Source organism: Diachasmimorpha longicaudata, chromosome 6 (assembly GCF_034640455.1).
Source record: "Diachasmimorpha longicaudata isolate KC_UGA_2023 chromosome 6, iyDiaLong2, whole genome shotgun sequence".
In the NCBI taxonomy this organism is placed as follows: Eukaryota; Metazoa; Arthropoda; class Insecta; order Hymenoptera; family Braconidae; genus Diachasmimorpha; species Diachasmimorpha longicaudata.
Window position 1 is genome coordinate 5,582,343 of NC_087230.1, and position 14,495 is coordinate 5,596,837.

Sequence of the window (14,495 nt, forward strand, 5' to 3'; positions counted from 1 at the left end):
GAAATTATCTGCATTGATTGCTTACAATCCAATTATTGTACAATTCTATAGACTTTTCGTAAACAATTTGCAGTGTCTGTGTACGCATTTTGATCGGTGGAATTCTGATGCTGTCATGGGAAAAGAGAAATCCCCAGACATTGTCTTGAATTGAATTGACTTCGGGAAAAATATTTTTTACCGTCCACCGGGACCACACCATAAGGCCCCGGCCAGAACACCGTCGGGTCTCTTGAGATCTCAATTACCGTTCCTCTAATTAAAAAAACTGTCCACCTCCCCCCCCTCTAATCACTTCATTACCGCTTAAAAAACCTCCCCAATATTTTTCCCCCACCGTTAGCCTTCCACCCCTATCCACCTGATGACTTTCATCCCCAATCCCTTCTCCACTCTGAAATGACTCTCCCCCGGACCAGTTGCGTCGGGACATCCACCGAGTCGACGTCTCCAACTCGTCCATCGCTCATTGCCCCGAGCCAATCAACTCCTAATTAACCCCGTAATCAACAGCAATGAAAATCTGAATATCTCCGGACACATCGAGGAGTTAAAAAAGAAAAATGAAATCAAGTACCCAAGAAATGTTCAGTGTCTGCCCGAGGCGCCGTCTCCTCCGAAATCCTCCACGATTTCCCTCACCATCCCGGCCGGCACCGTATCACCACGACCATCACAACCCATCCACAACAGAAAGAGTTAACACATCTACCACAAACCAGCGCAACCATCGCGATACACACACATCAAAATCCAATCGCACAGCCACAAAAACCGCGGATAGCGCCATTGAAATATTGTCAGAGAGTTTAGTAGTGAGACTGAAACGTTGCCCGGCAATAGACAAGATGGAGGCTAATGCACGTGAAATTGAACGTGACAAACAAGAATTCACAGACGCTATCAATCATTGCATTGATTTACTGCGTGCTAATAATTGTATAACAGACATTAACAGTGATGTGATAACACGTAGAGCAGCAGTTATTGGACAAGAGATGTACGAGTGTTTAAAAAAAATACGTGACAGATCAAAAACAGTTACTAAGACCACGAATAACGATAAAAATGAACGTTTACAAATAATTGATATTCATGAACGTGATCACATTGTGAGAAATCACGTTGTCAATCCGGTTAATCAGATACACTACATCAAGGAAGAACCTCCGGAGATAATTGAGACTGAGGAGACTGAATCGTACGAGGACGAGGGTGAAAAGAAGATAACAGTGAGGGATGTGAAAACACTGGAGGATTCCGATGATTTTGATCTCAAGAGGCATGACACAGATGAGGATGATGCTGTGCAAAATCATCAGATGCATCGGGTGCGTTTTGGAAGGGGGAGAAAACGAAGACGACCCTATGCGAGAATTCCCATTGAGGAGAAGATAAGGGTTGTCAATTTGGCTAGATCCAATCCTAATTGGACATTGGCATGGCTCAAGGAACGATCTGGCTCAGAGAGGTTGTCCAGTATTATTCAATTACGACAGTGGGAGAAACAGGTGTTGTCTAAGAGCACCATCATCGATAAGCTCAATGTTATCAATGCATGGGTTTACTCGAGGTATTTGGAGGAGAGGGAGAAGAATTTTGAGGTGTCAAATTCAATGCTGAGAGAGTGGGCTATTGCTGCAGCACAAAAATTTGTTTATCCAAGATTCAAGTTCGAAGCTAATGATGCCTGGTTGGCAGGCTTCAAGAAAATTCATGGACTTAAAGCTGGTGACATTTACGAGGACTGAGTACTTTCTGGTGTGATTATTATGTTTTTTAACATTTTTAAATAGAATATGTCTGAATTGGGTGACCAGTGGGACACATAACCACAATTTGTCATCCCTCGACACAAGAGACAAGTGCAAATATTTTTTTCTTCTTTTTGTTTTTGCTTTCGTCTGAACGACCATCACATTCAATCGTGTACAATGGACCGGTTTCCCGGGAAATTCAGGTTCTCGTAGATTTGTTTTTTATGGTTATGTTGATTAATTGTGGGAGGCTGATGCTGGTGCCATTTTTGACTTGATATCTTTGAAGATTAGGTGATAATGAATGGCTGGGAGTTTCAGTGCAACTCTGGATAATTGTCGTAATGGATTCCTCATATTTTTTATGATAATAAAATTATAAGAATTTTGTAAATAAAGATGTGGGCTTTGGAGATTTTTTGGAGGGGTGTTTACTCACTGTCATTTGCAGGAGGCAGGTCGATGATTTTGGATCCAGTGGGGAGGAGGAGAGACTCTCGTTTATTTGACAGGTGGTGTTTATAAGTCTTGCTGGCTTCAGTCCATCCATTATTGTCGAATTATTGATTTTATTTATTTTTTAGTTGCACGGTGACGTTTGAGGGTTTTGAGGTTATGGCAGCTGTTTTATCGACTACAATGAGAGAATTTTATTGTTTATTTTTTATGAGCACCGCTAGATGGCACACGATGTGTTAAAAGACTATGTGGTAATTTTGCCGGCCGAGATGGGATATTTTTGAAACTGGGAGGGACTATGATTCCAACAATTGGAAAGAAGAATTTATAAACAGGTGAGGTTTGCTGTATTTTTAGATAAGCTATTCATTCTCAACTGAATATCAGTGGATTAGATGGTACAAAGAGAATGTGATTGTGATTGTTGAAGTAAATCACAGGGGCTTCGTTTGAAAACACTGTAGTACCACCGATTTATAAATTGAAATCGATTAGGAACCCTAAACTATATAATAACCACAATACACCTGAAATTAGTTTCTGCCTGAATTGCAACCACAGAATGGGCAACAGATTTATTATATTTAAAATTAATTACAACATTGAAAATAGAGGTTGAAACAAGTGAGGATTCTTAACAAGTAAAATATGCGAAACAGTATCATATATTTTATTTATAATTTAATAATAACATGACGATGAATGAGAGGTGGTGATAGAACAAGATTGAATCTCTTCTTCATGCCTCGACCTCTTCTTCTTTAATCCTCTTCTCCACCCACTCAGGTTTCTCCTGAAATAGACCCAGTGTTTTGTAATTCCGAGTTTTATTTATAATTGTCGAGGTAGGGCTTATGCACGATAATTAAAATAATTATAGTAAATGGGGGCTTGGCTGCAGTGGTTCAATACCATTTTCGCCGGCTAAAAAATAATAAAAATAAATAACTAAGTACTAGTAATTAACAAACAATTAGTTGACACACAAAGCCCAAAGGAAGTTTGAGTTTTAACAGAATGACAGGAAATTTGTTAGACAATTCAACCTGTAAATTACAGTTATTAGTCAGAAAGTCAGTAGCGCTGACACATTTAATCAATCTTTAATGAAATCCTTACCTATAAATTGTAATTACTTTACTTCTTGACATAAATCTCGTTATCTACTGTTTCAATTCATTTGACTAGTGATAGAAGTTTACGGCGTACAGCTGTGAGTTAAATAGTATGTGCACGGTGAGAAAAATATTGGAAAAAGTAGGTGAGAAGTTACGTAAAAATTACTATCTGAAACGTGAGACTAAAGGTGAAATCGAAAAAAATACTGAGTTAAATTTACTGTTGTGTTTTTTGTATTCGACCGGGATTCAAATTCACGACCTCTAGCATTGGGGGGTGGTGATCTTACTTCTTAACTTTTTAACCGTTTATTCAGATCAAATTCGATAAATTAGAGCTATTACGACACTGGGACATATTAATTTCGCAGGAACGAACGAATTAATGATAAATTTATTATTTTTGACGTCCTTCAGGGTATTCTTGAATTCACCCTCCATTTACCCAGAAAAATAATTAAATATGAACTGATTATTGACTTGAGGTTATGTTTCCGCGTTTACCCAATGTTTTTTACTTATTTTTTACACGTAGATATTCAATAACAATTGCGTACTCTTTCCGTAATTCCGGAGTAAGAAGACGTCAAAAAAAATTGATGAAAAATGATTTCATCCAAAAACGTCTGAAATAATGCTCCTGCACGCGATTACGTGACTAGTCACGTACTTTTTCCTGTACTTTTATCTCCGAGTGAGATGAAAAAAAAGATGTAGAGTACTAGATAGAGTAAATAATGTATTTATATTATTCATAAAACTAGGCGTAAGCACTGTGATATTTAATTTGGTACTAGTATTTTTGGGTTAAAAAAATTGAAAAATAAAATATCATGCCAATTGTAAATGATCTGAAAGAGAAGAAAAAATATCAGATTTTAACTCGGTTTTTCTCATTTTTCAGGAAGCTTGGTGCCTGGTTTGATCCAATAATTATTAACAGTGGAGATAGTTGGCAATACAATAGAGGTATTTGGCAAAATTATCGTGTATTTTCTTATTTATGGTATCATTATATCGAGTCTTCATGTCCACTCTGACATTGGGAAGGGGGGTCTACTTCTTCGTCTGCCACTCTGCTTTCTCCGATTTCTTCGGCTAGTGGAAAGAATTACAGACGAATTCCATCAACATATGTACAGGGTATGTCATTTTGATGTACAGAAGATGAATAAATATGGAGGTCGATTGGTTCAGTCACTGGGCTTACCTCTTTGTCTTCCTCCTCAAGGGTGAATTCCTTCTTTTTCACCTGTTTCAGTTGGTTACGGAAGTTGAACTCAGCGGCCTTCTTCTGGAGCTTGGCGAATTTGGACTCGTATTTGGAGACCTTCTTCAGGGTCGGTTTCATGCTGTAATGTAAGTCATTATTTTTTATTCATGATTCACAGTAAAAGTTCACTGTCAAAGTAAAATTCTTTTTGTTTTAAAATTCATTCAAGTTTTTGAATCATTTAGCGGCTCAACCGCTAAAATCGGTTCTAAAATATCATTAAAATTTCGGATACTTACAATTTACCTCGGAGGTCGTTGACTTGGCTGTTCAAATCGTTGATCTAAATATCAATAAAACTGAATATTAAATAGTCTCCTTAACACAGCTCTCTAAAACATCACTTTCCAAATGCAAAACGTAAAAAAAGAACGAAATTGAAATCGAATCTGGAGAATGGAAAATCGTGTTTCGTTGACCCACAATATTCCTCCGACTCTCAACCCCCTTCGAATTCTCATGATAAAAATAAAAGATCTCGTGAAAAAAAAGAAGCAAAGTGAGGATCAACAAAGTTTCGTAATCCCAGTTGAGAGGAGTTTGTGGTAACGTCACGATTTTCAAAAGTCCGGGGAGACGGAAATCGAAGCTTCTACTTTAGTCAGCTGAGAAATGTTAAAAGTCTCGAATTCACGTGGTCTTATTCAACAATCGTTGAATATTTTATTTGTTCACTATACCTCGAAGTCCTTCCTCTTGACGATGTATTCAATGTCGAATTTTTGATCCTCCAACTGGCAGATTCTCTGGTGGTACTCACGTAGCACACGCTTGAGTGTTTCTGTGTGATTGTTAAGAACAAAAAATCAAGGGTTTAGGAATCTACTGATAATTTTCACGATCATTAGATGACGATATAAAAAAAGTTTCCTTTATAGTCGACTTCATTCCGGCATCTCTCGGACGGTTATGATTTTCTCAATAATTTCAATGTCACTTTTGTATCCATTTGCACATCCAATTTTATCTTTGAGACACTTCTGAATTTTTCTCGGCCATTTAGCACCTCTTCTCCCTCGTTACCACCCGATATTTTCAAATAAATTTCTCTCCATGCACTCCTTCGTCGACGAAAGAATAATAATTACCGTCATTGGCATCATCCACAGGTCTGGCCTTTCCGCAGCGCTGTTCAATGATGCGTCTCCTCTCCGCTGCTTTCCTCTCCTGCTCCTTCTTCAGCTCTTCAGCAGCTTTTTTACGCAGCAACAACTAAAGACACCCAGGAAATGTACGGCATGTGGATGGGGAATTACGAGGGAATGGTAAGTCACTCACCCTGAGTTTCTTCTTTCTCTCTGGGGTCATGAAACCCTTCTTGGCCTTTTTGGCCTTGGAGGCCTCCTCCAAACGTGCGCGTACCTCTGCACGTTTTCTGTCGGTCTCCGCCTGCTTCCTTTTCCTCTCCTAATTTCATTTGCATTTTCCACATAACATTATTTCATTCATGATTTAAAGAAAAACTATTTTTTAAAAATGAGAATCCAGTTTACGTGGCTTTCGCTACACCGATAGAAAAAATTAATTTTGTCAAGAGAATTTCATTTGGACGAACTATCGTTACAAATTTAATGTGATGTATGTGATAAGCTCAATTCAAAGCTTTCTGTCATTCTAAGAAACGACAATCAATTTACTCATCGAAGTATTTATTTCATGAGCCCAAACTTTTTTATCAATTCAGGAAAGTCAAAAATTTCTTGACTGGAGATGATATTGGGGTTTAAAAAAATGAACTTTTTCATTCTTGTGATGAGTACACAACATATGACTTGACTTCAAAAGTTATTTCATTTGATTAAAGTAAATACAATTCGTGGAGGAATGACTGATATTCCTCCGAGATGTTATGTATTTTTAATTAGTTCTAGTGATTGATAGTTGTCTGAGGAAAAAAATATCTCGATAAAAATCCTTTTTCCTATCAGTGTAATTCCAGATACCTTCAAAAAATCTTGAATCTAAGAATACTACAGCAGAAAAAAAACGTAGAAATTAAGAATCCAGTAACATTTGCTTTGATTACGGATACAAGTGTGTGTGATAGTGTGTGTGTTTCTTACGTACATCTTCAATGCGTTTTCTCTGTAAAAGAAAGAGAATTTCGTAAGGTGTGACTGTTGAAATTCATTAAATTTTTGTTTTCTTGTTGTGTGAGTACTAAAATATTGGGTTAGCATCAAAAAGCTCATCCTATCGAACTACCCCGTCATGCATGAAAAAAAAAATCTTTCAACACTGAATGTGTCATATCGAAAAATGATATTTCTAGACGGTGTTTGTTATTTTGTCAGTAACGTGAAACGTTGAAGCGCTCGCTCGGTTTTATAATTATCACACGTAGGCAGTGGCGTTGTATCCTATGCCTGAAACAGGCGTCATGAGTTTTGGATGGCAGTGGGGGAGAGAAGCCTTTGAGGAATATCATAATTGTTGGCAGAAAGTCAACATTCACTCAGTGACAACCATTTTATTATATTATGCAAGGATGTCTCGAAAAACTACGTCCAGACGGTTTTTTAGGAAATTGGAATAATTAATTGGGGTGGAGCCACGTTTTCTTAATATTTATCATCACTGGGGAATTTTTGATGAATTATGGTCCAATTAAATTGTATGTCGGTTTGAAAGGGCCTAGAGACTTGGAAATTGGGCTATCGAATGAGTTACGTTGTCACTGATCAATTTGGGAATTGTCTTTTGATCTGAAAATACGAAAAAGTTCTCTAGGAATCGCGTATTATGATGGGAAACAAAATATTATGAACTGTTATGAACAAATGATAATTTTTTTATTCACGAAGGTCATAAATACCAAACTAAATTGCCTCCGACTTCAAGACAAACGTTAAGATTTCAACCTTTTCAGTTTTTCAATCAACAAAAAAATTTCACTGTCACATCACAATAATAATTTTACGAATAATAATTTCCAAGATGAAAAATTATCAGTCGAAAAAATTGTCGTTAACATTGACGACAACTAAAGTTCTAAATATTGATATTTAATCAATTGGACTGGCAGCCATCGATTTAATAATTTTCCTTTTAAAAAATCTAGAAAATGATTTTGAAAAGTTATAACAGAAGTTCTGATTTTTTTTCTTTTTGCGAAGCTCACAGAGGGAAAAACAAACAATGGATTCTCTCTCATCAATGTTCCCCTCCAAATTTCAATCATTCACTCATCAATCGACAAAAATATTCGCCTAATGCCGATCGCATTAACAGCATTGAGGCGTCAATTTCCAATTTCCTATAAAATCATGTCAATGGAAAATTCAAGCGACCTATAAAATGTTATGGAGTGCACACGTATAGTGCTGGAATAGAAGTGGATGATGCTAAAGATACGTTTAGTACCGTAGCTTTAATCGAGTGTGGGCGAGATTCTATATCTGTCCTCACTGCGGTACTACGTGTATCCAGCAGACTCCACCCCATTCCTCAAATAATTTCAAATGTTCCCAATGATTTTGGGTAAAAAAAGCGATTTCTCCATTCAAAATAATTCAGGATTGATGATAATATCATGCACAGTCACGAAAAGCACACTTATTATCTACTTATACTTGATGATGAAGATACTGCGATGAAAAGTTGTGGTGGAGTTGTCGATTGCACACGAATTTTCGTTTTGAATATCGGGTTTCGCCGGTAACCAGCCGAGCATGGAACACAAATATTCAAATTAGGTGACGGAGTCGGGGTGGCTAACGCTGCAGATGTGTCACAGCAATTTTTATTATTTTTTTTTTCCATCGTGTTTATGGGAATTTTTTTTTTCTGAAATACATACCGTACTTCGTCATCGATGGCCATGATTGTATCGGGATGCTGCGCTCGATTATCTGGAAATAAAATATTGTTTCTGGGGGTTTTATCGAATTTATTGGGCAATCAAATTCATCATTAACAGCAGGGGTGAGGGGATAGTCAATATCAGGCTTAAGAGGATCTCCGCGATGAGTTTGAATTTTTATCAACAATTAACAATTTGGAGATTTTAGTCGGTCACTTCGATGGCAAAATTTATTTACTCGGATTTGTATTTTTCGTTTAAATATTGACGTTGCACTGCACAAATCACGGTGATGACAGGCGCGATCGATTCGATATATCGACGATGGGGTCCAGACGTTTGATCAACTTACCTAGTGATCTAAGGGATGAATGCGAGCCTGCCGCTTAACTGAGTGGAATACCCGTGACTGACTACTCCGTTGGGGAGAATTTCCAACTCTACTCTTGGGAACATCAGCGCAGGACAAGATGATTGGCTGGAACGATTTTGGGGAGAAACAGTGGTGTTCTAAAAATAAGGTGAGAAACTGAAAACCCGAGACGCCAAACACCAGATTTTTCTGTCTTGTTTAGTCCGAGGGATTTCAAGTTTTTTGCGAAGGTCTTTATCCGTTGTTTTTTACAGCTGAAGAAGTTTCTATCGATTGGATTTGAAAGAATTGTCAGGCCAATTAACGAATTTCAATCGTGATTGTAGGAGACTGCTATCAGAATTGGAGATGACAAAAAAAATAATTTTTAGGAGCAATTCATTTTGAAACTATAAATTTGAGAAAATAATAGATTCGATTGGAACGCAAAAACCACTTAAGCTTCGCAGAGCTTTCATAAAATGTTATCGTCATTTACAATACCAATAAATTTCTTCATCATCGCAGTTAAAACGGAGCATCACGTGGAATTGACAAAAATAAGTGGAACAAATGGATAAGATATTTTTGTATTTTCGATCTTTAAAAATCGAAATGTGCCATTTAATTTCTGAAAAAAAGTCCACTCTTCTCATTAAGCAATTTATCACTTAAGTTAATCAATTTCAATGGGATGTTATCAATGGTTATATCATTAATTCATCAATTATTAATTTCTTCAAATATTTAGATCACTTTTCTTGACAGCTATTTGTCCCTCGAATGACGTCAAAAATTATTCAAACTTCGCTAGAATATCCGCGTTACCGACGCCTTAAAAAAATCAAAGTACAAGCTTTAATATTCAAAGTTAGATGTCGCTCTTACCCCTCCTCCACCCACATACCGACAGATTCTCGATTCTCTGCTTTGATTCCCGGTCAATTCAACATTCGAAATTTTAACACAAAAATTAAACACAATTTCAACAGTTGAGAATTTATACATAAAAATCAAAAAACTATGTACGTGTGTGTGGTCAAGGACTTATATTTCGGTGGCACTATTAAAAAACACTGTGTATTTAAATAAATAATTAGACAAAATAATAATAAATATAGTTCCTTTTACTACAATTTACTGTCAGTGTACTTGGAAATTTGTTTCAGTGTTGAGGGCTCGACTATTATCGGACTGATTACATTGACATTTCATTCAGGTGTGCTTGATTGATTACATGCGTGGTCCACTTGACAGTGTGTAATGAGGGATTAGAGGGACATTCGAAATTGGATAAATATCGTGGTAACAGGCCATTTACGTCCTATTGAAACTCGAAATACTCCCGGCATTCCAGAAATTAAATTTTCTTTCATTTCGAGATGCATTACACGAACCGATAATTATTTCATAATCAATTTCTCATGCATTCGATAAAAATCGGAATAATGAATTATTATTTATTCATAATGGATGTTTAATCTAGGAAAGTGATGAATTTCACGTTTTGCTCTGTTTTAAAATTCTCCAGAGAGGGATTTAATTACAAACAATGAAAATTGGAAATTGACGTTCTTGTTGAAATGAGATTACTATGAATACGTTGATGATCACACGTTTGATGAAGAAATTACCGGAGATTGGGGATTTATTAATGCAGCGAAGCTCATTATCCAGAATTCCAAATTGAATGTTCCCTTTGCAGTTTGATGGCTAGAGGGGGCCTGTACACTTTATTCTTTCGCGAGATAAATTGAATAATTGCTTGGCTCGTTCGCAAAATTTAACTCTTTGATGTTCCGGGTTATATCAACAGGTTGTGATGCAAAAGCCGGATAGTCAGTAACATTTTTATTTTCTATCATCAATGCAACATGGTACACCTCTGCTCTAACTATTCGCAGAGTCCCTGACAACAACTGGTATTCCTCGCAAAAATACAATTATTGTATTTTTTTCCCCGCCAAAGATGTTGATTTAATCGTAATAACTTTTATATTTCATAGTTCTAAATTAGTGATTTTACTTAAAATTCAAATGATTGACGGAATTTCCATTTCTAAATTTATGGAATATTCGCAATAGACGTATTTGTCCGCTGGTTGGTTTACCATAATAACAAAAAAATTTTAGATCACTAATCTCATTATTTTTAATCATAAATACTAAAGTGAGAGTATGTTAAATTTCTATTCAATTACTCAAAGACGGGGAGGGGGGGAGGAGTTCGAGTCATCAGGCGATGGACCGACAATTGATTGTTAATGAATCTCACGGAGAATAAATTAATGATTCTGTCAGTGTAGGCGACCCACCCAAATCAGAAAATCAAAAAATCGTTCAAATATGAGACTTTCATTTTCCAGGAAAAAGTGATAAGAGTTGTCTTCATTTCAGGCACCAATTTTTTCCCCGAGATCCTAGAACATTTGGACTCAACTATTATTTTCCGTTCTAGTATTTGCCAAGGTAAAAACTTCTCGCTCAACTTTTACCAAAAATTTCCTCTCCCTTATCCCACGGTAATGACTAATTTTTTGTTTCCTCCTGGGATCATCAAATATGTTCGTAATTTCGGAAAAATTGCTGCTTTCTATCATCAAATGGATATTAGGATCATTAAGTATCCCTAATCTTCCGCTGTCTTTTTTAACGCACCGCAATATATCTTTTCTCCTAACCATTGTACACCCTCACTCTCCTGTTCCTCATCATCTCGTTCAACTCTCGATTTTCTCGCGCCCGCTCAGTCTCCGGCGATTCCTAGCGAGCGTACAGCATCCCGCAGGCTCCAACGAGTTCAGTCGCCGTTCAGACCGCGACAACGCTGGGCACCGAACCGGTCGCTCTTCGCCACGAGCCCTAAACGTGCGCCGAAACCGTTAAGTCTATCATTCCCGAAAAATTGCAAATTACAAACTCCATTTCGCTCCGATTGCAAAGAAAAAAAAAATATAAATTTCAGTTTCTGGGAAAAATAATTGAAATTAATTTTAATTGTTGTGTCATCTGCGACGATTTAACTTTGTTATTCTCATCGCACTTCGCTCGTGATAAAGGGGCTTCTGACAGTAATGTATCTTGCACGTGTATTTTTCGCATTTTTCAACTGCAATATTTTTCATTTTCATTAAATTGTTGTTGCGATTTTTTTGCCGACACGAATTTAACGTTTTTATTCCACTTCACGGGATTTTTCTTTGTACTTTTTACATTCCTGTGCGGAATTATTCTTTATGGATTATTTAGTATTATTGTTGGAATTGTTACTATTAATTTCTTTCAGAAATTGAATTTTACTAAATGTTTATCGGGATCGAAGTGGTCTCCATTATTTCCCCCTAGATTTTACCTGTGATCGGTGGCTTTCTATGAAGATTATTCTACGAAATCGTTAGAAATTTCTTCAGCTCAATTATTTTTTTTTTAACATAAATCATTGTTATTGCCATCAACAAGAATGTAAACTTTCCATTTATAAGTATTCCAACATGACTTCCTTTTTTTTATTCTCTGTCAAATTATTTGCAAGATAACACTCTTCACAAATGGCGCGATCCAACGAAAATTATTTCAATGAATAGAAATCCTATAATTAAAATCTTTTATAACTAAGTAGCCAACAAATTTTACTAAACTGTCCGGTTACTTTTCCCCGAACCGGTGAAATAGCATACGATTACCTAATAGTGCGGTGATTTCTCCTGATTTTTTTCTTTCCGTAAAAAGAGTTTTACCCCCAAAAAATTAACTCCTCTCCCCAGACAACAATTCCTCTGCAAAAAAAAATTTTTCTTACTTCATCGCATAGACTGCCTCTTGACGAACATTATATTCCTCCCAATGGATAGAAAATTCCCACGTGTTGTACCGTTGTCCCAGAAGCAGTAAAAAATATTTATAATGCTAAGTTTACCGTCCATTACACGTCATTCAATGTTCGTAAACGTCTCATCGTAAAAAAAAATCTCCGTTCGATTTTTCAAATAGAACAAAATTTCCTTCAAGAGAATTTTAAAAAATATCCAACTCTCTTCCATATTCGATAGATATCCGCAAGTCTATTGTCTCCCGGTGCATAATAGGCCAACTCGTGCGGACCTGTTCGTGTTCGCCAACTGCAACTAACTTTTCAAGAATTTCATAATCGATAAACAGAGTTAAAACAGGAAGTCTCTCCCCAAAAACTTGGACAAACTTGTCCTCGAGGAATTTCAAATGTCTTCCCTTGACCTCCAACTGTTATGAATCATCAAAATTGTTGTCCCCCTCCTTCTCCCCCCCTGGAATAATCGATACTCACTCCTTGCTCTTGCAGTTTTCCATTAAATTTCTGGAAACCTCAAAATTGTTGGTTGAGAAAACGAAATACATTGGAAGTAAATCATCTCCACTGTTCAGTTTCTATTCAATTTTCTTCGGTACACATGGATAACGGCTCTGCAATTTTCATTTTATCGATCACGTTCACATTGTCTTCTCCCCCAAGAATCTTTCACGTTCTATCACTCGTATGTAATCTTTCCGGTTGATCATTTGAACTCCCGGTCGTACTCTTACGATTTACTTGAGTGTCCCATAGCGACAATTTCTTGAAGAGTGCAGGAGCATTTGATTCTTCCCTTTCGCCCACAAAAAAATACGAAAATTTTCTGGAGCGCAGGGCATATATATTTATTTTGGGGGAACTGGCCCCTAACATCTGGGGGTATATCATTGATTTTTAGAGATATATTCTGAATTATTGAAGATATTTCCATCGACCGAAGATGCGGTCAGATATATTCAATGACACTTCCGTCTTATTTCCGTAATAAAAATGTTTGTTTAATTGAAATGAAATTTTATTAATCACAATTATCTCTTCTATAAACCTAAAAATCTCGAATAATTTTTTTTATTCTGAAATCGTTTTTTAACGACCTCAAATCGAATTCTGAGACAGACATTTAAATTTCCCTTAACTTTCTCCTGATTCATTTTGAATCTTTTCCCTGCCTTCCCGATAGTAAAGTGTCATCAATAGCATACCGTAATTTTACGTCATCCAGATGTAACGATTTATCGAAGTAAAAAAAAAAACCTCTGAATGGAAGAACGACCCAAATAACTTAGTTCCAACCTCTCGATCCCCATACTCCACCCACCACTGTTCCTCTCTCCCTGAGCTGTCGGTACGGATTTCCTGCCAAGTATTCTGTTTACGAAACACCTTTTTATTTCCACCCCCATCCCATATCTCGCCCGTACAATTCTACCCCCGTTCAGTCTGTAATAGACTGAAAGGCTGTCTGCACCGAGTTAACTCGGAAATTTTTACGTATCCAACTATTCCAGAACTATATCCGGTATTTTTAATAAAACTATTCTCCCCCTCCGCCGACAAATTGTTCAACTACTGCAACTCCGCGAATTCTTTTCCACGATTTTGCAAATTTTTCCTTCCCTCGAAGTCTCTCTCACCGTTGGAATTTTAACATTTGAATTTCAAAAATGAGTTGAATCATTTGGACTGTAAGGATTTTTTAAATTAACGCTTCCTGTGAGAAATGATATATATTACGTTGAATATGTACATTGATATTGATATTATATATCGACGTGTGATATATAATATATTATGTATTGTATATATTTTTTGTTCATAATATCAATCCTCAGCTAAAATAATTTGTTTTCCTCAGTCTACGGTACAGTCTAACAGTCTGACTCCTCGACGACTCCATTTATTATT

The 14,495-nt window shown here is 36.6% G+C and overlaps 3 protein-coding genes across 13 annotated transcripts in view; 1 reads left to right on the forward strand and 2 right to left on the reverse strand.

The window, feature by feature from the left end:
* LOC135163413 (uncharacterized) overlaps positions 1-14,495 on the reverse strand; it is a 139,237-nt gene that overhangs the window by 74,291 nt on the left and 50,451 nt on the right. Inside the window, exon 1 of one of the 4 annotated variants that reach the window (XM_064122832.1) lies at positions 2,197-2,579. The exons of 2 other annotated variants lie outside the window; for them this stretch is intronic. Coding sequence is in view for 1 of the 2 variants with exons in the window: in XM_064122837.1 (XP_063978907.1) it covers positions 2,197-2,307 (111 nt within the window). In the remaining variant the exon portion in view is untranslated. Of the gene's footprint in view, positions 1-2,196; positions 2,580-14,495 lie in introns of those variants that run through there. One more of the 4 variants, XM_064122837.1, reaches the window with a different exon arrangement.
* Positions 2,864-8,902, reverse strand: LOC135163411 (troponin I-like). Of its 3 annotated transcripts, none has more exons than XM_064122823.1 (9): positions 8,762-8,902; positions 8,412-8,458; positions 6,675-6,692; positions 5,886-6,014; positions 5,696-5,819; positions 5,288-5,388; positions 4,847-4,890; positions 4,545-4,686; positions 2,864-3,009 (listed from the first exon to the last, which is right to left on the reverse strand). In XM_064122823.1, the coding sequence occupies exons 2-9, from the start codon at positions 8,427-8,429 to the stop codon at positions 2,956-2,958; spliced, it is 630 nt and encodes a 209-aa protein (XP_063978893.1). In that variant the 5' UTR covers positions 8,430-8,458; positions 8,762-8,902; the 3' UTR covers positions 2,864-2,955. The 3 variants fall into 3 exon arrangements, with proteins under 3 accessions (XP_063978893.1, XP_063978895.1, XP_063978894.1); XM_064122824.1 differs by lacking the exon at positions 2,864-3,009 and adding an exon at positions 4,061-4,432 and having other exon boundaries at positions 8,762-8,894; XM_064122825.1 differs by lacking the exon at positions 6,675-6,692.
* The window catches only part of LOC135163408 (uncharacterized), a 65,257-nt gene continuing 56,469 nt past the window's right edge, over positions 5,708-14,495 (forward strand). For 2 of the 6 annotated variants that reach the window (XM_064122818.1, XM_064122816.1), the window contains exon 1: positions 11,549-11,832. Coding sequence is in view for 1 of the 6 variants with exons in the window: in XM_064122815.1 (XP_063978885.1) it covers positions 5,837-5,872 (36 nt within the window). In the remaining 5 variants the exon portion in view is untranslated. Of the gene's footprint in view, positions 5,873-8,857; positions 8,931-11,548; positions 11,833-14,495 lie in introns of those variants that run through there. The other 4 variants (XM_064122819.1, XM_064122817.1, XM_064122815.1 and 1 more) reach the window with 4 other exon arrangements.

What these genes read in the sequence shown, in the direction of transcription:
- LOC135163411 (XM_064122823.1), bottom strand. An exon ending in AGAGAAAGAAGAAACTCAGG is followed by an intron (nt 5,820 to 5,885) that starts GTGAGTGACTTA and finishes GGGTGTCTTTAG; the next exon opens with TTGTTGCTGCGTAAAAAAGC. An exon ending in TCAAGAGGAAGGACTTCGAG is followed by an intron (nt 4,891 to 5,287) that starts GTATAGTGAACA and finishes ATTGATATTTAG; the next exon opens with ATCAACGATTTGAACAGCCA.